Source organism: Cydia amplana, chromosome 27 (assembly GCF_948474715.1).
Source record: "Cydia amplana chromosome 27, ilCydAmpl1.1, whole genome shotgun sequence".
NCBI lineage: Eukaryota > Metazoa > Arthropoda > Insecta > Lepidoptera > Tortricidae > Cydia > Cydia amplana.
The window spans coordinates 5,520,866-5,545,972 of NC_086095.1; the positions used below are offsets into that span (position 1 = coordinate 5,520,866).

Consider the following 25,107-nt stretch of genomic DNA (forward strand, 5'->3'; position numbering starts at 1 on the left):
ATGTGGAACAGGTCGGTACAGGAACGTCTTAGCATCGGAGTAAGTGCTAGACTGCTAGGTAATTTAGTCATTAGCCAAAAAAACCTATTAGAAATGAGCAGTCAAGCGTGAGTGGGACTTAATGTACGGAACCCTTGGAACGCGAGTCCGACTCGCACTTGGCCGGTTTTTTGAAATAAAAATTACTAAAATGTAATATTTGACGTTTTTTATGTACCTATCTTGACGGCCTTTAAAAATCCGCATCCGCATCCGCATCCGCGGATGTCAAAAAGGCATCCGCAACATCCCTGGTATAATTATATACTCCGCCTGGTACTCTCTTCCGACCACGAGGCTGACACAAGCCTACGTCATCATGCGACAGCGCTATATGATAATATGCGATAGCGCTATACAAAGTGGCAATGTTTTTGTGACGTAGGCTTGTGGAAGTGTGTGTAGGCTCTGGGAAGAGAAGACCATGTTTTATTATATTAGACTATGATAAATGCGAAAGTGTTTCTGTCTGTCTGTTACCTCTTCATTCTTAAACCGCTGAACGGATTTAATTTAAATTTGGCATAGAGATAGTTTGAGTCCCAGGGAAGGACATAGGATAATTTTTATGTCGGAAGTCATCCATCCAACCAACATAAAGAGGGTGAAAAGGGGGGTGGAAATGAGAAGATTACTGAAACGCCTGTTAATTGGTGTAAGCATATTATACTCCAAATTATTGTCATTAGTTTTATCCAGGCGCCATACTTACTCTAACTGCTGGAACTAATTCCACGCAGACGAAGTCGCGGGAAAATCTAGTCTATATTTTTAGTAATTTTCCTTCCTTTAAAGTGGATTTTGGAAAAAAAGAATAGCCTCCGCCCATCACTTCGTCCTTCAATTAGTGCTAGTTACAAAACATTTAAATATATTAAAAACGGGTCACTCACTTATTTTAAGTCGAAAACGCTTGACATGTTTCACTCCGTACCGAGGAGTGTCATCAGGAGCTTGGTTAACGGTCGGTGACTGACCGCGGTGCAGACTGCGGGCCGCTGCGTTTTTAATATATTTAATAGTCGTACGTCTGTGTCTCACTGAAGTTTTGTTATTAATATTGCAAAAAAATTATCAAAAATTACGAAAACTTCAGTAAACTTGCATGAGAAACTTAGAAAGTTCAGATTAGGGCCATCACCATCAGATATATCGGAGCGGTCGAGGTGCTCAAAAATATCTGAACGCGCACTCTAACGCCTTAACAATAGAGACGTGTTCAGATATTTGCGAGTGCCTTGGCTGCTCCGATATATCTGATGGCGAGTGCACATGTGGGTGTATTTTTAGTAGGTAGTCCGTGTGGAAAGTGAAGAGTAGTGAAATATATGGGAACCAATACCTATGCCTCGACTCTTTCCGATGGACTAAAGTAAGATGTGAATATAGCTCATTTCAGAGAAATATTAATTTATGTAAAAATGATTCCACGAGTTTACAAATAGAATGGCGTGGCTTCTGTCGTAATCAGATTAAATAACAATTTACCAATTTGTACCAATTTTAAATAACCAACATATTTTGACACCCAATTTCAAGCAATATCTATGTGATCGAGTAAAAAAAATTAATTTGCTATGTTCGAAGTATTTAACGTGACATAAGATAAACATAATATGTATATCCGTTTACTTAGAAAGTTGGCCGCATTCGTGAATATCTCTTCATCCTATGTTTACTGGTATAGTTGGTCAAACCAAATTTGTCAGTAAATAAGAACAAAAAAAACTATACTCATCAAACTCTCAAACTCAAACTCAAAATATACTTTATTCATGTAGGCCTAGCAACAAGCACTTATGAATCGTTAACATAAATATTATCTTAAGCTAATTATCAGAGCAATTTATTGATGTTATTATTCCATAATAATATTGGATTATTATACAAATCAAATCCTCCTCAAATCATCCTTTTCTTTTGGGTGCTAGTACTAGTGTAAGACAAAGATGTATGTATGATTATATCTGTTTGAAATGAGACAGTCCTTTGACAAAGTATATATTCCACACCACGGGGTCCTGAGTTCTAATACTACCACCACTGCTCTGAGTAGCGTCTTCGATGCAATGTTTGAAATGAGACAGTCCTTTGACGAACTAAGTCATGTTCTGAGTCCTAGAGAGGAAAGGGGACGGCCGTTTCTCCATACAAACGTAGTTCCCATTTTCCTCTCTGGAGAGGAACTCACTTCGTTCGTTTTTTAAACCCACACTCGTATTTTAATGCCTTTCATTATGTAGGTACCTAGCAGTCACAGTCACATAAACTACTGTTATATAAAGTCTATTTTTTTATTCCGTAGACTAAAATGACATTTCATAGTATGAACATCATGTGTCATTTCATACTATGAAATGTCATTTTAGTCTACCGAATAAAAAAATAGACTTTAACTGTTTCTTATTTTAAAATGCCTCAGGTTAAAGTAATAATTTAGGTCACATATTCCGAAGACCTCATGATTGAGCTAGAATCGGGGTCACTCGCTATTTTGGGGTCCCATCGACAATTTGGGGTCAGTGACCTACGCTTACCGGCGTTATCCGACCTCAAAATGGTCACTTGAGGTGGTTCATTATCATTTGGGACCATTCCCGAAATCGCGAAAAAAAATACATGGCTGGCTGATGTTGATATTTTGTATGGGAGTTTTTTTCGCTATTTCGGAGTTATTTCCATAGTAAAAGTTGCTCAGTATTACCTATATATATTCACCCCGTAAATTATTGCAGGTGACTAAAAAAACTGTATGAAAAATTAATGGGGTAAGTTCGTTATCTTCGTCCACTTGAGGAAATTCGAATATAAACCTACATTGCTGCACAAATTTGTACGTATTGCAATCCTTAAAAATGTCAAAGCAATATATCTATCTACATAAAAATGATATTTCGGAAGTAGAACATTTTAAATGAAATATATTATTTGCGAATCTGTCAAGTGCACGAAAACTAGAGCATGGACGAAAGCTAGCACAATGACTACGTGCGTTTTACTCAAACTCGCTCTAAGAGCATTGACGCTGTTTTACCCTCTCGATGTACCGTAAAATGGGGTGAGTAGGGTTCGCGGGGAGAGTTGGGTTATGAAAGGGGAGAGAAGAGATGGAAGGGGGGTGAGATGGATTTTTAAGGCTACCGCTACAAAAATAATGTATTCCAATTTAAAATGGAGCTATAGTAATACTCATAATAAAAAAAATCAATCCAACAATCTTCCAAAATCACCTTTGTATGAAATACCATCTCACCCCAATAACGAGGGACTACGGGGTGAGGTGGGATTTCCTGTTTATGGTCAAAATTATGAAATGGAACTACCCAAAATAAAATCAAAACTAAAATACAAACGTCCGGAACACTTATTATATACACCATTCAGTTTGCATATGTAAAAATAAAATGTTATCGAGGTTTGAATGTCAGTTTTGCGTCTACTCACCCCATTTTACGGTAACACAATACAGTTTTGTACGGTGGGCGTCAGACAAGTGTGACACTCCTTTGACATTAGAAATTAAATTAGGCCTGTCTATGCTTTAATCGGCCTGATTGAGGATATCCTGCTATGAATTATAATACTCTTTGTATAGTAGGCCCCATGCTATCCCTACTAATATTAAAAATGCGATTATAACTGTTAGTCTGTTATCTCTTCACGCTTAAGCCGCTGAACCGATTTAGATTATATTTGGTATGGAGATAGTTTGAGGTCCGAGGAAGGATTATCAGTCATCATCATCATAATCCCAACCAGACGAAGTCACAGTCAGGAGAAGTAACAGATTGACAAATTACATTTAAAAATTATTATGACAGAGTTCAAAATAACTACAAGATCAATTTTAGAGGAATGGCGGTTAAATAGGGTTTTTTGGCCCATACACACTGTTATTATCACTTTGTCACATGACAAAAACGACCATCACCTTTCGGTTAGAAAATTTCGGCAACAGGGTTGCCAACTGTAAAAAAAAATAGATAGCACAGGCATAGGTTACCCACATTTCTATTTTTTTAATAGGATTAGACTAAAGGAGTCGTGGTCATAAACTTCGAAAAAAAAAACAAGAACTGTTTTTTATCGAATTTAAACTGTTGTAAGACATACTAACATTGAATAATTTTACGGTTTAGACTCACTTGTTTTAAGTCACTCGCGCGACATGTTTCGGAGAGCCTCAGGTACGCGATACACGGCCGTCGTGAACGCTGCTCGCACTGTTAGTGCTTGAGAAAGGAGACCTAGGCTCTCCGAAACATGTCGCGCGAGTGACTTAAAACAAGTGAGTCTAACTAAACCGTAAAATTATTCAACTGTTTTTTAGGTTTAACAGGTAAAACCTCTGTAAAATACTTCGCCAACCCCCATTTTCATAGAAACCCAAAATGTATTTTCTGCAAATAATGGTTTTTTCCGTATGGATATTATGTCAAACAACAGTGGTTTAAACACTTATATAAGAATTGCTCCAGAAATAAATTATACATAGTTCCAGTTGCCAATGTTTTTTGGCATACGCGAGAGTAGGTAATTTAGGTAAGTATAACTAGTTAAGTTAATGAGAAAAACACACGTTTAAACATCACTACATAGTATAAAACAAAGTCGCTTCCCTCTGTCTGTCTGTATGTATGCTTAGATCTTTAAAATTACGCAACGGACTTTCGTGCGTTTTTTTAATAGATAGAGGGATTCAAGAGGAAGGTTTATGTATCATTTGTTAACCCGTGCGAAGCCGGGGCGGGTCGCTAGTTAAATATAAAACTAATGTTTTTACTAGAAATTTGATAATTCGAAAATAAATAGTGTAAACATCCTAAGGCCGTTGCACCATCCCACTAGTTCGGGATTACGCGGTTAAACCGTTAACCCAGTGGCAAATTGTACTGGTAACCATGGCAACTCCAGGTTTAACCGGTTAACCCCGGGTACATGCTAATAATGCTCATCGTGAACTATGTAGGTATCTATGTACCTACACGAACTCTACGTTTATTTTCGTTTTATCAAACCAAAAGAAAATAAAAATTATTTCAAATATAATAAAAATATCCTGTTAAACACTAATACAAATCAAAATGTTAGCTACTAGAATAAACATTTTTTTTTTGTTGTAATTCATGTTTTGACTATATTTTTTTGCTCTAAAGATTTTTTTCTCCCGATCAGAGCAAAAGCTCTATAGATAAGTACCGAGTTCTTGAATGTCTGACATAATTCAACTGAACGTGTTCAATCAATCGTCTAGAGTCAAAAACTCACTCTTTCTTCAAAAAAAGTAAGAAAAAAAATATATTCCCTGGCCGTAGAAAAAATATTTTCTAATATGAAAAAGGAATAACGTTGATATGAGGTGTTAAACGCCGCTATTCTTGCAAAAGGGATGATAAAATATTTAAGAGGGTCTGGCCTCTAATGCGCATGTCTGCCGCCCATTCAGGAAAGTCCCTAAAGCGAGACACACTCATACGAGCGAGCGAGACGGTACACATTACCAAAAAATCAGGGAAAACTTGCCTATTACATGATTTTCAGAACGTTATATCATTAACACAGTATTTTGTTTAATTTCTAATTCAGACGTTCGAAAACGATGTTCATTTGTTATTTTTAATATTGTTCATACTAGTTTCTAGATTTTCAAGCTTTTTAACTTAAAGAACACCGCCTATCTCCGCCTATATGATTAAGCCTATAAAATAATGACATACGAACTATTAACATGATTAACCATTAGGTCATACTGCCACTAACCGGCTGCACCTAGAAACTAGACTCACCGAAATAATCCAGCGGGCACTGTTAAACCATCTTATACTTTCATAGGTTAGAAAGTAGCGTAGCTATTTCGAACAGCGAAATGAACTGTGCACATGTAAAAATAACTTAGCGTGTTGTGGATTTGGGTTTTGTACTAATTATTGTCGGGAGACGGGCGAGATGATCAATTGGGTGAAACGCTCGCGGTAGCCATCTTGTCCGGGCCCGTACTGGGTTCGCGCAGGCGCGGACCAAAGTAAGGATCACGTGATATATTGCTAGGGGAAAAATTGGGAAAGCGTATTGATGTATGTATTAAAAAAAACTGTATGAGAATTTATTTGTTTTGTATAAAATTTGTATTTTACAAAATTAAATACTGGTAAGTAGGTATGCGCCGCCCAAACTGTTTATTTCGTGATATTTATATTGCTACGGGAGAAAAACTGGAAAATTATAATTAAATATTGACGGGTTTGTATTAAATACCGGACAAGTGCGAGTCGGTTATAGCGGCAACAGAAATACATCATCTGTGTAAATTTCAACTGTCTATAGTTATCACGGTTCATGAGATACAGCCTGGTGACAGACAGATAGACGGACAGAGGAGTCTTAGTAATAGGTTCCCGTTTTTACCCTAACCCTAAAAACAAACTGATATGGAATTAAAATATCTTTGATTTATATATTTGTTTTTGTAATTCTATGAAAACTTTTTTTTTTCATTTAAATGTTAAGCCCCGTCTCCATATCGCGCGGCAAACCATCGAACATCGGCTCGCGCGGCAGCCGCGCGCATTGGATACCGGGCGCATCGAGTTGGCTCGCGCGGCAGCCCGGTATCCATTGCGCGCGGCTGCCGCGCGAGCCAATGTTCGTTGGTTTGCCGCGCGATATGGAGACGGCGCTTTAGATTTAACGTTACGGTTGCATTGCCGCCCAGTCTTGAAGGCGGGCGGGAATGTTGCCAGGGCAAAGAACTTGGGCAAAAATTATTTGGTAGAGTCTGTGCGTCTGTGCGGAAAGAGAAGAGTCGTGAAATGTAAGGAATCAAATACATTCTACGACTCTTCTCTTTCCGCACAGATTCTATTGTCAATACCGTACCTATTGATAGATTTTAATGAATTTCAGAAACGGTTTTTTAAGTAGAGACAATGTAACAAAATTTTATTAATATTATTTTTTTTTAAACCCTGTGATGTTGTTAATAGACGTTTTTCTTGTTACCGTAAAACGGGGTGAGTAGGTTTCGCGGGGAGAGGTGGGTTATGAATGGGGAGAGAAGGTTTGAGAGGGGGGTGAGAAGGGATTTTAAGGCTACTGCTACAAAAATAATGAATTCCAATTTAAAATGGAGCTATAGTAATACGCATAATAAAAAAAACGATCCAACAATCTTCCAAAATCACCTTTGTATGAAAACTCCTCTCACCCCAAATACGAGGCACTACGGGGTGAGGTGGGTTTTCCTCTTTATCGTCAAAGTTATGAAATGGAACTATCAAAAAAAAAACTAAAATACAAACGTCCGGAACACTTATTATATACACCATTCAGTTTTCATATGTAATAAAAATAAAAGTTATCGAGGTTTGAATTTCAGTTTTGACCCTACTCACCCCATTTTACGGTAATCTAAACTTTCTTTTTCCCAGTGGCATCTTCTTTAAGTATATATTTTGTAGGATTGTTTCAAATGTTTGTCAAAAAGTACTTTTTTTAAGTTTTTTTAGAGTATGATATGGAATACCTAGTTATACATAAATAATAATATACATATAATAATAATATTTTTTTTATTTCAATAACAACAACCAAAATGTATTTTGTAATCTGTGTCTGAATTGTGTGTTGCCACTCGTTTAGTCTTAGTTTAGATGTAGATTAGTTTTAAGTCAGGTACCCACTGAAAATCAGCGTCATGGCTTGCCGTGGCATTATGCTGAGTGGGGATCCTGTTTAGCATCTAAGTTGTTTGTGTTACTTGTATTGTGTGTTACTTGTACCTGATGCTAAATAAATGTATTTCTTCTTCTTCTTCTTCTTCTTAAAAGTTACATTATAGGTAGGGATGTACATGTACATACATCAATCAGAATTAGTTACGTGAATAAACTAATTTAGTTGCAAAGTTATACATTAGGTATTATGAGAAGAATAAGTCCTTTAGTCCCCGTACTATTACAAAAATTACAAAATTCTTTATTTCATACAAAACCTTTCTATATAATTTGAGGGCTGGTGTCTCTCGGTAAGCAATATATGCCTGTGTTTGGAGGCACCGCTCTTTCGTGATTATTGAAAACTAAAAACTAACTAATACTAGGCTACACTATTTACAAGTCACAAAACATTTACTACCTATACTATTTACAAATAATATATACTAATACTGCCTTAAGGTTGACTGGTAGAGAATGCTTTTGGCATTAAGTCCACCTTTTGTACGATAAGTTTTTCTTTTGTGCAATAAAGTTTAAATAAATAAATACTAATTACAATATTTATAAAACTAATTACGATATTTCGTACATAGGTTCCGAAAAACTCATTGGTACGAGCCTAGGTTCGAACCCGCGACCTCCGGATTGCAAGTCGCACGCTCTTACCGCTAGGCCACCAGCGCTTTTCAGCGACTGCCAACTAGGTGGTGAAGATGGAAATGTTGTCGCGTAGAGCAATGGCGGACAGAAGTGGCAGGGATAGGCGGCGGATTACTGAGCATTTTCTAGGTTCTAAGATTGAAACGGTGTTCATTGTAATGGACATTGGGCCTTACGCGGTAATGCCTCATTTCGAATAGTTTTTCATCTCATACAAAGTAAGAGACTTTAGTTTTAGAGGATACCCCAAAAGTTTATGTTTGTTGTAATTCTGTAGAGCAGTCACCACGACACAGGCCTAGTCTAGTGTGGGAACACTGAGCTAGTTATGTAATTTTATCTTTTTTCTTTTAATAATTTAATTTTTATTTTATTTTATATGACCCAATTTCATTGTTTACATCGATTTGTACAAATGACACCAGGAAAACTGTTGTTACGTGTTTTTATCCTGTGGTATGTAGCTAAATACCACATAGGGAACATCATTACTTATAGATACAAAGATGTTGTGAAGACCTAGTAGTGAAGACCAAAGGTTGTGTATTGTGCTAATAATTGTTTTAATTAAATGACATGAATATTGTCAGAGGAATTACCAATGGACAGAGATGGCGTCTAATCGAAACGGTAATGTTTCAGTTAAGGTCTATTACGTGTAATGAATTTTATGTTAAATACCAGGAAAAAGCTATGTTCACAGCCATTCAGGCCAATTTAAGATTAGATTTTTGATTTATTTTGATATTTAATCTCTGTTATTGTTATAAATAAATGAAAAGCCATTCGTACAGGTACTTAGGTATATAATGAATACCTAGCTTAAAAACCGGCCAAGTGCGAGCCGGACTCGCGCACGGAGGGTTCCACACCATCAACAAAAAATAGAGCAAGAAAATCGTGTTTGTTGTATGGGAGCCCCCCTTAAATATTTATTTTATTTTATTTTTAGTATTTGTTGTTATAGCGGCAACAGAGATACATCATTTGTGAAAATTTCAACTGTCTAGCTATCGCGGTTCATGAGATACAGCCTGGTGACAGACGGACGGACGGACGGACGGACGGACGGACGGACGGACGGACGGACGGACAGCGAAGTCTTAGTAATAGGGTCCCGTTTTTTACCCTTTAGGTACGGAACCCTAAAAATGTTTATATTTTCTTTAATAAGGAATGAAACGCAATGTCGCAATGGTATTTTTGGGCCTATGAAATAGCAATAAATTACTAAATACTGAATACGAACTCCATACCTACAAGAAAAGAGTGTACTTCCATCTCAAAGTCCGGCAACACACTTACAACTCCTCTGGTGACACAGGTGTCCATGAGCTCCGGTAGTCGCTTACCATCAGGTGATTAGTCTGCTCGTTTGTCTTCTAATATCATTAAAAAACCGGCCAAATGCGAGTCGGACTCGCGTTCCAAGGGTTCACGCTTGACTGCACATTTCTAATAGGTTTTCCTATAGGTAAAGAAATATTTTGTGTATTTTTTTCAAAATTTTTGACCTAGTAGTTTCGGAGATAAAGGGGGGGGGGGGGGGAGGGGAATGGTCGGCCAAACAGACAGACGCACGAGTGATCCTATAGGGGTTCCGTTTTTTTCTTTTTAAATATTAAATATATATAAATATTATAGGATATTCTTACACAGATTGACTAAGTCCCACAGTAAGCTCAAGAAGGCTTGTGTTCTGGGTACTCAGACAACGATATATAATATAATATACAAATACATAAATACATAGAAAACAACCAAGACTCAGGAACAAATATCTGTGCTCATCGCACAAATAAATGCCCTTACTAGGATTCGAACCCAGGACCGCGGCTTCACACCAGCCTTTTGAGTTACGGTACCCTAAAAAAATAGAGCAAAGTAGGATAATTTTACGGTAACCTATACTTGAAAAACAGTACAAAACCCTGGTTTATTGTCGAGACAGTAGGTAATTTGAATAGATATCTGAATGAGTCAGGTAGCAAAGTCCGGTAAAGGGTTTATATTATAATTATAACGTAGGTAGGTATAAAATATGATTAAAATTTTCCTTATTATTGCTTACACTTAGGGCCACTTGCACCATTCACTAATCCAGGGTTAACCGGTTAAACCTGGTGTTACCATGGTTACCAGTACAAATTGACACTGGGTTAACGGTTTAACCGTTTAACCCTGGGTTAGTGGGATAGTGCTGGCGCTAAGTGAGATTACAAGTTAACAGATTTGTGGATTGTGGATATTAACTAAAAAAAACATACAACCGAATTGATAACCTCCTCCTTTTAGATTTGGAAGTCGGTTAAAAAAATGTAATTAAAGTTGTGCAATTATCGATTATTAATTAACAGGTGAAAGAAAATATTATTTAATATACAGGGTGCTTCCTGTAACTGGAGCAATAAATTAAACTAAAGGCTGTACTCCTCAAACTGACAAACATTTGTTCAGCAACTTTTAAAAATTATGAACTTCCTCTTTTTCATACAAAATAAATATTGCCTTCAATGTACGCTGACATCAGTGTATTTGACGTTGCTTGTCACGCTTTAAACATAACAAAATATGCAATACGTCTTAGAATAAACTTTAAAGTGCAATGTAATAAAAATCAAAACACGAGTTATTTTCAAAAGTTGCTGAACAAATGTTGGTCAGTTTGAGGAGTACAGCCTATAGCAGTGGTTCCTAACCTGGGGGTAGTTACCCCCGTGGGGGTAATACTGGTATTTTACGGGGGTAATAAGCTAACCTAATATAACAATACAACAAACGTACACGTTTTATTTTTTTATCACCATTGGGAGGAGGGGTAAAATCAGGTTCCCTAGTTAGTCAGAGGGGTAACCGAACTGAAAAGCTTAGGAACCACTGGCCTATAGTTTAATTAATTGCCCCTGTTACAGGAAACACCCTGTTTATATATGTACCTATATTTTAATAACATACAGTCAGGTGTAAAAATATGAGTATTTATTTATTTACTCGTATGGCATACATTTTGAGTATGATGTGTGCAGTGTGCAATCATATTTTGTGCACACATACAAAATATGAGCGCACACATTGCACACATCATACTCAAAAATATGTCCCATAGCCCTTATGTCAGTTGATAAATTGATTTATTTTATCTTTTCAGATTCAGATGTGTCTACAACGACACCTCCAGTCGCCTCAGAGAACAAATCGGTCATGGATATCAATAATCCTAGTAGGTTTAATACAGATTTTTAATATATTTACGATACAAGTGCGGAAAGTAGGAAATTCGCAACCGAAAGGAGTGTTTTAAATCGACACGAGTTGTGAATTACCTAGATACGCACGTGTATTATTCAACATTTGAGATGTTTTTATCGCTCCGATAACATATTTTATTATTTTTTAACACTAGGTAGGTACTTACTCATGAAATAAAACTATTATTATAAATATATTAATAAAAAGATTATATCGCGTATATTGAATTTATACTATACATCCCGACGTTTCGAACCCTTTACAGCGTTCAGTCACCCGTTGACCACGAACGCTGTAAAGGGTTCGAATCGTCGGAATGTAGTTAGTATAAATTCAATATACTTACGCGATATAATCCGTTTTATTAGTTTTTCACTAGGTACTTTATTATTTTTCAGACTTATGGTACATCATCGGAGGAGTGGGTATCATCGTGCTTTTGATCATTATGATAGGGCAGACCATAGCTCTGTGTTACTTCAGAAAAAAAGGTTAGTACGGTCAATGTGGCTAATTCCGTCATGGGACTATTCCGTCTACTAGCGTTTTTCTCGAACTTTTTTCTCGAACTTTTAGTTTTTTTTGTGTCATAGTTAGATAATTTTATCCCGAGTATTCTTAGCCATATTTCATGAAAATCTGTTCAGCCGTTTGAAGATCATCAGCTCTTATAATCTTATAGTCGGGGGGTTTTTTGAATTTTAAATTTTGGTTAAACATTGATGACACGCCTGTCGTGCCATCCGCACCGAAACGGTTAAGTAATTTGCGTGTTGCGTGTATTCCAGCACAACCGCAGCGTAGAATGGACAAGATGACACCCAGAAGTACATTCGACAGAGGTGACCGAGGTAACTTTTATATACTTAAGAACAGGGATCGGAACCGGTTTTTTGCAAAAACTTCGAATATTTTTCGAATTCTTTTATTCGAAATGTAGGGCTCAGTTGTGTTTTTAGGTAACGACTTCGTATTATTAGATTTCCCAATTAGAAACGAAATACGCATACACAAAATACCGGTATCCGATCCCTGCTTAAGAATATTGTTGTTGTTGTCTGTTGTTGATTGTTGTTGTTGTTGTGTGTTGTTTACCTCTGTCTTCATGTACTTATTATTTGCGTTTCCACGTACATTTATTCTGAGGTTGTATTGTACCTATATTACCTTTACCGTACCTTTGGACGCCACACCTATCGTGTGAACCTTATCGGAATGCACGAAGGTTGATATTGGGTTGTAGCCGCGAGTCAGTTGACGTCTGGCGGTGAAAGGGTTAATTGTTTTTAAGGCGGAACACACTGTTCACTTAAGGGCTCGTGTACACGGTACCGCCTGCGGAGGCGGTGCGGTGTCGGCACGGAGCCGGGCTTTACGCGTCTCGTGTACATAGCGCGGAGGTGCGGCGGCGGTGCGGTGTCGGCGCGGAGGCGGCACCGTGTTCGCGCCCTAAAGCGATTCTGCCACAGACACCAAGATCTGACGATAAAGTACTGCAAAAATGCACTATCTCAGGCGAGACTCGAACTCACACAGGCCTAAGATGCGCTTCACAAGGGCAAAGCGGTGGACTAAGCTCCAAGTCTAGTCTGGGCAATGTATTTTTCCATTAAGTATTAAATAGTACATTACGATACAAGTGTGAAAAATAGGAAATTGGCAACGAGTGGCGATAAATTAAAACACCCGAAGGGAGTGTTTTAAATCGACACGAGTTGCTAACTACCTTTTCGCACGTGTATTGTAGGTACACTGTTTTACAGTACATATATGGCCCTTTAACCCTTAAATGCATGTTTTTTTCTTTTTGCCCGTAATTAATATGTATATGTATGTATTCACATAATTGTTTGCCGTTTGTAGTAAAATTAGTAAAAAAAAAATATATCATCGATTTTCCGTGCGAAATCAGTATTAAAAGTTGCATAGGCTAAATCATATTTTTGGAAATATATACATAGCTATTAGTAAGGGGTAGGTATAGGAAAAATCTTAACTGCCATCAGTAAGGTACACTATTTGTGATGTTCCTATAATAAAGTTTGTAAATATAAAATAATTACAAACCCCGAAAAATCTGCCCAAAATCACATAGGTACTAAAAATCATCAACTTACAGGTTTTTCCAAGTTTTCCGACATTTCGTCTATAAACAAAATTATTTTTTATAAATTAAAATACTGCGTAAATTTATGTAATAATTCGGAAAATTTATTCATTTTACTATTGAAATAATATACAGGAACAAATAAAATTTATTTAATTATGTATAAAATTTGATCTTTATGTTGTGTGTATAAATGCATCACTATGCATTTAAGGGTTAAATTTTCCACATACGAACGTATAGTGCCAGTTACCGCACTAGGGCGGTAAATTAGCACCACATTTACTGTAAAAAATGTTGTTTAAGCTCCAAATATCTTTGTTTAGCAAGATACAGCGCGCCACCGTGCAAGAAAAGTAAAGACCCAATCCCGGAGTGTGACAGAGACAGCCATATCTACGAGTTGGTGGTTGTCAACGGAAATTACAACAGTACGTAGAGTCCGTCTAAGTGTAAGGCCTGAGTGGACGCTCGCTAGGCGGGGCGTGCAGCGTGGCTGTGGGCTCACGCGTGATGTGAGCAGCGTGCACTAAGGCCGCTCCTATACGTGCGCATTTGTTTAACATGCACGCCGCACACCCCCCGCTGCACGCCCAACTCGAGCGTCCACTCAGGCCTTACTAAGGATCTGTCCAATTTCTTGGTACAATGTCATTGCGTCTCACTCTCTCATTAAGCACATTGTGAGACAAAATACACATTGGACAAAGAAATTGGACACCCTAAGCTAAGTTTTCCCTGACTTGAACAGACCGAAGTGAGGGAATGTCATTATAAACATCATACTTTCGTAGATATTGATGATGACATTGCTACACTTTGTCATTGCAAATGCCATGCAGTTAGCTTGGTCCTATAAATAGTAATTAACTGTATGAGTACACAGGGTCGCCATGCAAGGGAAATACCTATTTGTATTAGATTAAAAAAAAACCAAAGGCATTTTTTAAAACTTAAAAGCGCCTTACACGATGATTTTCTGCACCATCTATTAAATCAACCTTTCTTATTTAGAAAAAGAAAAGCCCTAGTATAAATGAGCACGCACTCGAGCTGCATACATCGCCATTGTTAGTAGCTCGGTACTATTTACAGGGCTAACGTGTCTTATATAGTTGGTCAAACCAAATTGTCAGTAAATAAGAACACAAAAAACTATTAGTCATCCTTTTCTTTTGGGTGCTAGTACTAGTGTAAGACAAAAATAGTATGATACTCTCTGTCTGTTTGAAATGAGACAGTCCTTTGACAGACTATAGTAAGTCAAGTGTAAGTCTTGGGCAGTTGTGTAAAGATAAAGATAAAAGATAGTTTATTCAAGTAGGCATAATTACAATGCGCTTCATCATCATCATCATATCAGCCCTTTATCCCCTACTGTTGAGCACAGGCCTCTCTTCTAGTACGCCACTTGTCCCGGTCCTGAGCTAATATCATCCAGAAGTGACCCGCAATCTTCCGAATGTCGTCCACCCAATGAGCCAACGAACGCCAGGCGCTTCTGACAATGCGCTTATGATCGTCAAATAAAGCTACACCGGCTCCAACCCTACACCTCTGCCCCGAGAAGATTTAAATCCCCTCTCAATTGGAGGAGGGTATCCCAATATGGGACCGGCAACAAACTCGGCGGGACACATCTTTAAAAAAAAAATTACAAACAACAAATTACAAAATTACAAAGTCTATGACAACCCTACTGTGTTCTTGTGCGGTGTCGGCATTTACGCAAACATCAAAGGCGTCGGTCCACTATTACTTTTTGTGCTCAAACCAAGCTCACGTTTGCAAGTGCACGTGTAAGTTTCTTGCACGTGTAAGCTTCTTACACGTGCACGTGCGTGCGGTGCGCATGCGATGTTTGTGTTTTGCGTAGTTGCTTTTTTTCAACAAACTCACTGGTTAATTGTCCATTGTAATAATAGTATTTTTTGCACTGGGTACATAAAGTAATATAATATACAGGGTGGTTTCTGGGCGTGATCCAGAACGACTTTGTCTGACTCTGCAACTGATCCCTATGATTTTGGACATACGCTGTATAACCCCCTCCCACACTCCTGCGCGAATCGCGGCGCCCAGCCGGAGGGGGCTTATGGAAAGCGACAAGACCACAGAATAAATAATAGTACTAAGTACAGAAGACTCGCTCTCTAACAAAACGCGTCTGTTACGATCAGCACAGATATAGCCCCTAGGTGGCGACAGCCCCACGCGCGGCTTATGGCTTTCCCCAAAATTGGGGCCGAACGGATGTACTTTTAGCTACCTGTAGCAAAGCGACGAAATCGCGGAGTGAGACACGCCTGACAAGACGTCACATTGAGTAGGGTGACCATATTGTGTGCAAAAATAATTATTCTACTTATCATCTGAAAAATAATCATCAATATTGGTGATAAACAATAATTAACAACATCATTAGGCTCATCTTTGAATTCTGTACGCTCCACGATCATGAAACACCCTGTAGATTTAATTATAGTATATCTATGTAAGTTTAATACCATTAGTATATATTATTAATAAAATGATTTATTGCACACTATAAAAAGAAATAGATAAGTATTAACAGATATAAATATTATTATTATTTATCGCTATATTGTTTTAAGTTACCTTTTTTTTATGGTTGACTGGCAAAGAATGCCTTTTGGCATTAAGTCCGCCATTTGTACTTTGTTTGTTACCTATATTGTGCAATAAAGTTTAAATAAATAAAATATACCTATAAATGAAAAATCTGGGGGCACGGTAGTGCCCCCGCCAAGACGAGCAAAGCGAAGCGCAAGGGCACTACCTACCTTTTCTCGAAGCGCTTCGTCGTTTTTTTGAACCCTCTTAACTTGGGTTTGGATTATACCAGATAAACAAAACAATCGGGATATGATGTCAATAGTGGACTTATTAAGCATAAAAAATTTCAATTGCATAGCTCTTATACTTTGGATTTTATTAATGTCTAAAAAACCCCGATTTTGTCACTGACTCATTCACTCACTGTTGATCATCAAAACCTCTAGGGTACTTCCTGAAGTCCTAGGAAGCTGAAATTTGGTATGTGAGATAGTATTAGTCCACAAACAACAAAATAATTCAAAAACTTGAAATTATTAGCCCCTAAGGGGGTGCAAAGGGGGGTGGAATTTTGTATGGGAAATCGATAACCGCGGAACCGATTTAGTTGAAATTTGGTATGTAGATAGTTATTGTTATGGGGAAGGATATAAAAAAGTTTCAACCCCAAAATCACCCCGTAAGGGTGAAAAGGGGTAGAAAAAGGCGTTAGGGGAAAAAGGGGGTTGAAGTTTGTATGGGGAATCAGTAAAAAAGCAGATTGTATATAAAAGATACCCCCCAAGTACGTATTTCAGGATTTTTATTAGTAAATCACCCGCAACCCTTTAAATCGGAAGATTGTCATAAGCAACTTACAAAAAGATGTGAAATCCCACCAAAAACATTTTCATGTAAAATGTTGCCAAGACGAAACCATAAGGCTCGCACTGACAAAAAGTTATCAGATATCTTGTAGAGCCAAGCTTCTAACTCTACAGGCCCTACCTTCACAGACTCTACACCTTAGTCAAAATATGTGGCTTGGCCGTTTCATTACAAGAACTATTTTATAATAAAAAATAATGAATAGTGAATACATTTTTCACCTTACGCCCATGTCACGAAACGGCCAAGCCACATATTTTGACTAAGGTGTAGAGTCTGTGAAGGTAGGGCCTGTAGAGTTAGAAGCTTGGCTCTACAAGATATCTGATAACTTTTTGTCAGTGCGAGCCTTATGGTTTCGTCTTGGCAACATTTTACATGAAAATGTTTTTGGTGGGATAACATATTCTAAACGTCAAACTTCTATGAAATCATGACGTAAATAACACTTGCACTGCGTGTGCTATCAAAATGGTTGCAGACTTTTCTTGGTCTAACTTTACTAACTTTTTAGAACGTTGGAAAATAAACGCCCTAGAGCAGAAACGTATCACTTGCAGCCCACTTGATAGATAAACAATGAATGATGTTTTCAGAGGCCTGTGAGTTGGCAGCAGCAGTTGAGAGCGAGGCAACCATACGGAGCATCAGAGACAGACCTCCGTTACCCCTGCCACATGGTAATAACCATAGAGAAATAAGTACCAACAGAACAACGAAGAAATGTAAACATAACCTAACCAAAATTTAAAATTAAAAAGACAACGGGTTGCACTCCGGGATTGCCGACAGAAGTGAAAACTCAATGACTAGTCCAAAATGTCTGCAGCACTATGTATAATTGACTCATCCTCCTTATAAGATTATAAGAGCTGATGATCTTCAAACGGCTGAACAGATTTTCATGAAACATGGCAAACACTCGGGATAAAATTATCTATGACACAAAAAAAAACTAAACGAAAATCGGTTCATCCGTTTGGGAGCTACAATACCACAGACAGATACACAGACAGACACGTAAAACTTATAACACCCCGCTCTTTTTGCGTCGGGGGTTAAAAACAATTCCACAGATAAGATATAAATGACACGCGATTTTCGAGCAATTCAAACATAGTGTTGCTAACCCGCGATTTTTCAAATTTGCCGCCCTTTTCTACTGACAAGATTTGCTTGACCTAGTACCTATATTTATATTTAGAAACAATCCTTTTTTTTTTCAGAAATGGATCCTGCCGAAACTATTCCACGTAAGTAATGTTTACAGCAGGTAATTATAATTTCCTATTTCGTAACTCTGGGTAGGTAGGTATAGCAGCCAGCCTATTATGGATAGCTTTATCCATCTTTATCCACGTGATAAAATAACTGTCACTGTTTAACACCGTGGGAAAGAAAGTGACGGACACCGTTTTATCACGCTGTCACGTAGACAAGAACGACCATCATATCCGTACTGGTCAACCAAATCTTGTCAGTAAAAAAAGGCGCGAAATTCAAATTTTCTATGGGACGATGTCCCTTCGCGCCTACATTTTTCAAACTTGCCGCCTTTTTCTACTGTCAAGATCTGGTTGACCAAGTATACCTACTCGCAACTGTTGTCATAAAATAGGAAACAAATTTTACCAGCCACAGAACTGAGAATACTTTTGTCTTTTTTTTTAAACAGTTATTTTACTTTTTACATATTTGTCTTTTTAAAATTTTATAGGTAATTATTTGAATATCACTTTGTTTAAGCTTCGAAATAAATTACTTACTATCACTTTGTTTGTTTTATATGGGTGTTTGCATGTTTTTTTTATGTAATAAAGTAGGTACTGAGACATAAAATTACAAACGTCTATGAGTTTAACTGGACGTAAAACACATGTAAGCTGCGGTAAGCCTTATTGAACTTACTGTGGGACTACCAGCTTGATTCGTGTAATATTGTCCAATATTTAAAAAAAAACATAACTACACTCGGCCTTACCTGACTCCAACCTCGTCCCCGTATGCAGGTAAAAAGCAGTCGCGCATGGCGTCCATGGCTACAAACTTGAGACTCTCCATCACCGGCTCCAGCAACTTAAGAAGCAAGAAAAAGGAGCTGCCCCCACCGCCTGTGCAGAATTCTAAAAAAGGTAACATAGGTATATTGCTAAATGTTCATTGTGCATTTTTCTCCCATATCTTAAGCGAAATCTTTAGCACCGAAGATCTCAACTGATATTTTCGATCCTTCTATTCAGTTACCATCATAAAACGTCTGCGGAAATGGTCATGGAATGGAAATAAAAACCATGGAACACTTGTCTTCTATTGCGATCGAAAGAGCTCATGATTTTTTTTACATTAGTAATTAAATTTACCTAGTGTAAAACTTTAAATAAAATAAGTAAAATAACCCTTTATTATTTCATGCTTTTTGTTTATGTTTTTTTTTTATTCCTTAGCACCAGCTCGTCCACCGAAGCAGGTAGACGCAGAAAGCCTCCCTGGGTCCCTGAAGCGCCCGGCCAAACCCGCTTCCGCTTCCGCCGCTTCTTCTGCACCCGCCTTTAAACCCAGTACCATACCTAAGAATACTGGTAAGGCATATCGTAATTTGTAGATCGTGGTAAAATACACTATTTGGTGGTTTTCAAGCAAAAGTGTGCCTGCTTATTGTCTATAGTCTATTAGATAACTTTCATACTCATTTAAAAATCGGTCTTATCGAAAACAGACAATATAAAATATATGCCCAACATATGCCTGAATAGGTCAGAAACAAATCTTTGATCAAATCTATTTGATCAAAGAAACAAATGTCATTTACTTTTTATTACAGCTACTGAATCTCCAATGTCAGAATTGAAGAACATTTTCAAGAACAGGAACATTGGAAAAGGTATTTTTACTTTATTTAGTCTTTAATTTTAATTACTTTGCACTCTTTTCAGTGAGCTAATTGATTTTGACTTATTTTCAGACACAGCAACATCTTCCCCGAAGGCTACATTAGAAACGAAAAACCCCCCAAAACTCCAAACAAAACCGATCCAACCCACAAACTCAGTTCAACCAAAACAACCACTAATTGCTGCCAAACCTGGTGTTCAACCAAATCAAATGAAACTAATTCTACCAAAGATAGAAACGAGTTTAAAAACTCCTAAACCTATAGAACCTGCTATATCACCAACGAAACCTCCTTTAGTGAAAAAACCGCAGCCAACTGTGTCGAACGCTTCACAAAATTCAAAATGGCCCCATGTTTTAACAGAAACACAACAGGCCCCAAAGTTGGCCCCTGTGAAACAAAAAGTCCAAAAGTCGCCGATTCAAAATCGTGCGCTGCCAAAACCCGGGAGACCATTACCGCCGGATCCAGTGCTAGAGGATGATATGCCAATATATCAGATGGCTGATGGTATGTTTAGTAGCTAAATTGTGTTTAAATGTTAGCTAAAAAAATGTTTGTTTTATTACTTTTAAATAATATGCACAGAGAGGCGATCTTGGTATAATGATTAAACCTTCTTGTAAGTATGTTTAGTCTTTCGTAACTAGTTGCGAAATAGGGAGAAAACATTTTAAGGAATGAATATTAACCTGTCAGATCCCAAGGGCTCTAATTTGAGCCAGAACGCTTATGGTGACGTCACACACGTGGGAGTTGACGGGTGTCGCAAAGAGAAACATTGAAACAAATTAATTTTGCCTCTCAATTCTGCATTATTTAATAAATCGACTAGTCAAATTGTTATCTTTCAAGCTTAGTATACAGATATAACTTTTTTAGTTATTATAAAAAATAAATCATTTCAGGTGACACACCAGATTCGGAAGACGATGAAGAATGGACATATGAACCACTAGAACAATACAACATATACAATAATTAAAATAATAATAATAGGATTCATTTGTACTTACTCTAGTTTTTTAGGTTTAGCCGTCAACTTATGGTTTATGTGTTATGTATCTTCGAAAACGTCTATGAGTTTTTTTAATAAGCTACTGTGCCAAAGATTTTAAGTTATAGCTTCCTCAACTATTATTTAATCATAAAATGGAGTCGACAAGTCTGAACCTGGGCAAGAAGACAACACACACACCAATAAATAAAACAAAAATTGATTTTCAAATATATTTCAGTAATCAAAATATAATAATAGGCTTACACGGTAATAGTTACAACTCGTATCTCTTCTCGTGAAGTTTTCCAAAATGGCGAATGCGGGGGATCCGGATTAGCAAAACGTTCTATACAGTTGGCGAAGGAAAAACGCCTAACGCGCTTAGACAACTGATAAACGTCTCCGGCGACAGCTGTCAGATGGCTTAAAGGACTAGCATCTAGACTTTAAAAAACAGCTTTCAGAAAAATTTATTTTATCGGCGACGCTTCCCAGTTGACTGAGACGTATATTTTAAATACACAAAACAGCGAAGAAACCACATTTAGCCCGAAAAAACAAAATATTTACATGCCAATAAATTACAATCCCATAGAGTATTACATCATATTTTTTTACATAAATCCTTAGTGCGTTTTATTCACATTGTAAATTTGTTTAAAAAAATGTCTTAAGTGCTACAGTGTTTTACTTTTTAATGTGCACTTTTTTTAACGAAAATGTTTAAAGACCGCTTCTTTAAATCTATTCATAAATCTATCGCTATTTATTATCGTCGGTTATTTTTTTAAATTAATACTTTTGTCCTGTAGTTTATTTTAAAAATGTGTTTATACTTATAAAATATGATTGTATGTATAGTTATATAAGTTATCCAGCTAGTTTTATGTACAATAGTCTTTTCGGCTACTTATTTATATTTTAAATCTTTCTTTTAAAATAATAGGTTCATTGTAGGCAAGCACAGACGTCATCAATTCCAACCTTCGGCCGCCATACTTTATTTTGATTTAAGTATATATTTTATCGTAATATTTCAAAGGCATTATTAAAAACATCAAGTTACTATTATATTAAAGTATCCTTTGAACAACTTTAACAGAGTTACGAAAAGATAGTTACGAATACAAAATCATTCCACTTTTGTAACTTTCGTAACTGCTTATGAGATGTTCTCGGTATACAAAAATGCCCTTATGAAAAATTGCGAAAGAATAAGTAGTACATAACTAAATCATTTGATATCGAGGTAAATAATAGTTGTGGCGGCCGAAGGCCAAACTTAAACCTAATCAACCAAAACTCAGAGTATCACAAAAATCAGAGTCAGAGAAACAAAAGTGAGGAACTTGAGTCTAGTCAATATTTACATATTTTTTCTTATAATATTTTCTTTATCACAAATAAAATTCCGCGCTATTTTTTGTTAATTATGAGCAAATAGGTATACTTTTAACTACTATTGGTCAAGATTCACGAGGAAAAGCACTGGTTGTAAAATAAAACTGGTAAATCATAATTCTAAAGCCTATAATAATAGCTGATAGTATCTGGTTTTCTTCTTGAAATCTGTTTAAACATTAATAATAAAAATTTCTTATTTAGTTTGATTTTAAATTATGATTGTTTGTTAGCCTTTTGTTTTGCTGACTTGGTGACTTTAATGCATATAAGTATTCTTACATTTTGAGGCCTTCGCCCAGTGTCTTTTAGTGAACGCAAAGAAGGTTAGTGTTACGTTACGAGTAAATGTCAAAAGAACAGTTATATGTATTAAAAGCATTAAAAGATATCCGGGATTATAGAATGCCGGTAATGAATGCATTCAATTAAATGGGTATTTAAACTTAATTCTGCACAATAGAAATGGTCCAATGACACATATGCAGATGGTTATCTTCGAGAGTCAATTATTTTAAGATTTCTTTCTGAAAACCAGATTTGAAAAGAACAGGACAAAAGTGGCATTTAAGGAGGAATTAATAGTTAACTAGAGCGTTTGATTTAAAAGCTCATTTTTATAAACCCAAAAAGCCACTTTTGCGCCGTTTTTCTTCTAAAATAATAAATGCGTAAGTCTAACGGGCACACTTTGATTTGTTAACACTGGTTGTTCTACAGTACATTTTAACCTGCTTTTGTTAAAAGAAAAACGTATTCCAAATGTAAATAAAATATATTTTTCCGTTTCGTAACTAACTTTATCGGAACTATAAAGTTAGTTACGAAACTTTTTAGTATGGCAAGGAATTATTACATAATTTCCATAAAAAGAAGTTAAATAAAATACACTATAACTAGAAGCTTCAAACTGTGCCCGTCTACGTAGTTTATGCCTTATGGACGCACAAAACTTTACGGACGTTTCAATAAATAAAAAACCACGGTCTTTCTTCTGAGCATAATTTCTCTAAATTTATGCCTATCTAATTTATATTACACTTAAACCAATATGTACGGTTTTCATTACTCGAAATGTCGTACCGTATCGAAACATGACTAAATGTTTATGGCAAAGGTATAAAATATTTAGGAAACTGATTAGAACAGTACCTAAAGAAACACTACCAAAAAACATTGTATTTCGTTAGAGAAACCTACTTGCTTCTCGTTAGTTTCTAATTCACAAGAATGAAAAGTTTTTTTAGAGTGAAATTGATTAAACAGCTTATAATTGACATTAATATAATGCCTTTCAAAAAAAATACAATTTTCCTCATAATACAGCGAAAATGTTTCAAAACAGTACAACATTTGAACAACAGTCTTCATGTCTCTTATTTTATCGCGACAAGATATCGTTCGATAAACGACATGATAAGACATGACACCGATATAACATATGCCGCTCGATATACCAAGCATACAGTACAAAGTGTATACTTAAAGCGTGTTTTGTCTATAAATAAAGGATACTATAGTATAATTACATCTTGTGTTGTCCTCGCCTAAAACTTATAACGAACTTTTCAAAGATTTTATTAATAAATGCGATAGTTTTTAATAAATCATAATGGTTGTATTTAAAATAAAATCCTATGTAGCAATAGCATGAATTCTGAGCACTTATTAAAAATATACAAGTGAAACACATTAATTTCAAGGTCTGAAAACTGTGAATAAAATCACCTTGATTGAGTGAAGTGAGTGATCAATATATATATGTGAAAATGATCCAATTTATAATTAAATATTTGTAAAAAATTCCACTTTCGTAACTATTATTACATTTTCAAAACTCGTAACTAGCAAAAAATTTCAAAATATTTAACATTTTTCGTATAAAATATTAGGCGAGAATCAACAGGGTCTAAATTTAAAATATAAAACATCCCATTAAGATACAAATACCGTAAGTAACATTATTTAAAAATCGCTTTTTAATCAAATTCTATACCATTTTTTTATTTACACTTTACTTTTACTTCGTTTCTTTTCAACATTGTATTGTTTGGCCTATCCTAAAGACTATTTTATAGTAAAATAATAACTAATAAAAGCATTAAAAAAGAAAATAAATACCTAAGAAAACATTTTTGTATGGTTCGGAAGCTTTGTTTACAATTAATATATGTACAATTAATTCTTAACTAATACAGTTTTAATGAGTATTGTAAATAACGAAGGTACATACAATATCAAAAAGCTTTTTTAAATTTCGAAATCTGTCAAAAATTCTTATTACTCGTAATAATCCAAAAATAAAGTTCCCAAAAACATTTATCTTAAACAGAATAGCTTCAGAACCATTAAAAAAAGTAATTAACCTGCCCAAAAATAGCTGCCGAAAACAAAAATAACATTATCACAAAAAGCAATCCACTTGTTACCTACAAGTATTTTAGTGTCAAATAGATAAGAAAAGGAGTTCTATTAAAATACATTTACACAAAGATTCATAGAATAATCCAGCATTTTTGTAAGACGTCCGTCAGATATGTTCATGTACAAATTAAGACGAAACAGGAGCTGATATTTAAATATTTTAGGTAAATATACC

General features: G+C 36.1%; 2 protein-coding genes across 2 annotated transcripts in view; one reads left to right on the forward strand and one right to left on the reverse strand.

Annotated features, from left to right (window-relative positions):
- The window catches only part of LOC134660521 (putative fatty acyl-CoA reductase CG5065), a 54,920-nt gene extending 48,810 nt beyond the window's left edge, over positions 1 to 6,110 (reverse strand). The window contains exon 1 of the mRNA XM_063516295.1: positions 5,826 to 6,110. The gene's annotated coding sequence lies outside the window, so the exon portion shown is untranslated. The remainder of the gene's footprint in view (positions 1 to 5,825) is intronic.
- The window catches only part of LOC134660422 (proteoglycan 4-like), a 42,728-nt gene extending 21,636 nt beyond the window's left edge, over positions 1 to 21,092 (forward strand). The window contains exons 2-11 of the mRNA XM_063516163.1: positions 11,563 to 11,634; positions 12,062 to 12,154; positions 12,452 to 12,514; positions 14,097 to 14,201; positions 17,811 to 17,939; positions 19,224 to 19,346; positions 19,659 to 19,793; positions 20,036 to 20,095; positions 20,177 to 20,617; positions 21,016 to 21,092. Of these exons, the coding sequence (XP_063372233.1) occupies positions 11,616 to 11,634; positions 12,062 to 12,154; positions 12,452 to 12,514; positions 14,097 to 14,201; positions 17,811 to 17,939; positions 19,224 to 19,346; positions 19,659 to 19,793; positions 20,036 to 20,095; positions 20,177 to 20,617; positions 21,016 to 21,092 (1,245 nt within the window). The 5' untranslated portion in view covers positions 11,563 to 11,615. The remainder of the gene's footprint in view (positions 1 to 11,562; positions 11,635 to 12,061; positions 12,155 to 12,451; positions 12,515 to 14,096; positions 14,202 to 17,810; positions 17,940 to 19,223; positions 19,347 to 19,658; positions 19,794 to 20,035; positions 20,096 to 20,176; positions 20,618 to 21,015) is intronic.
- Positions 21,093 to 25,107: the final 4,015 nt, after the last annotated feature.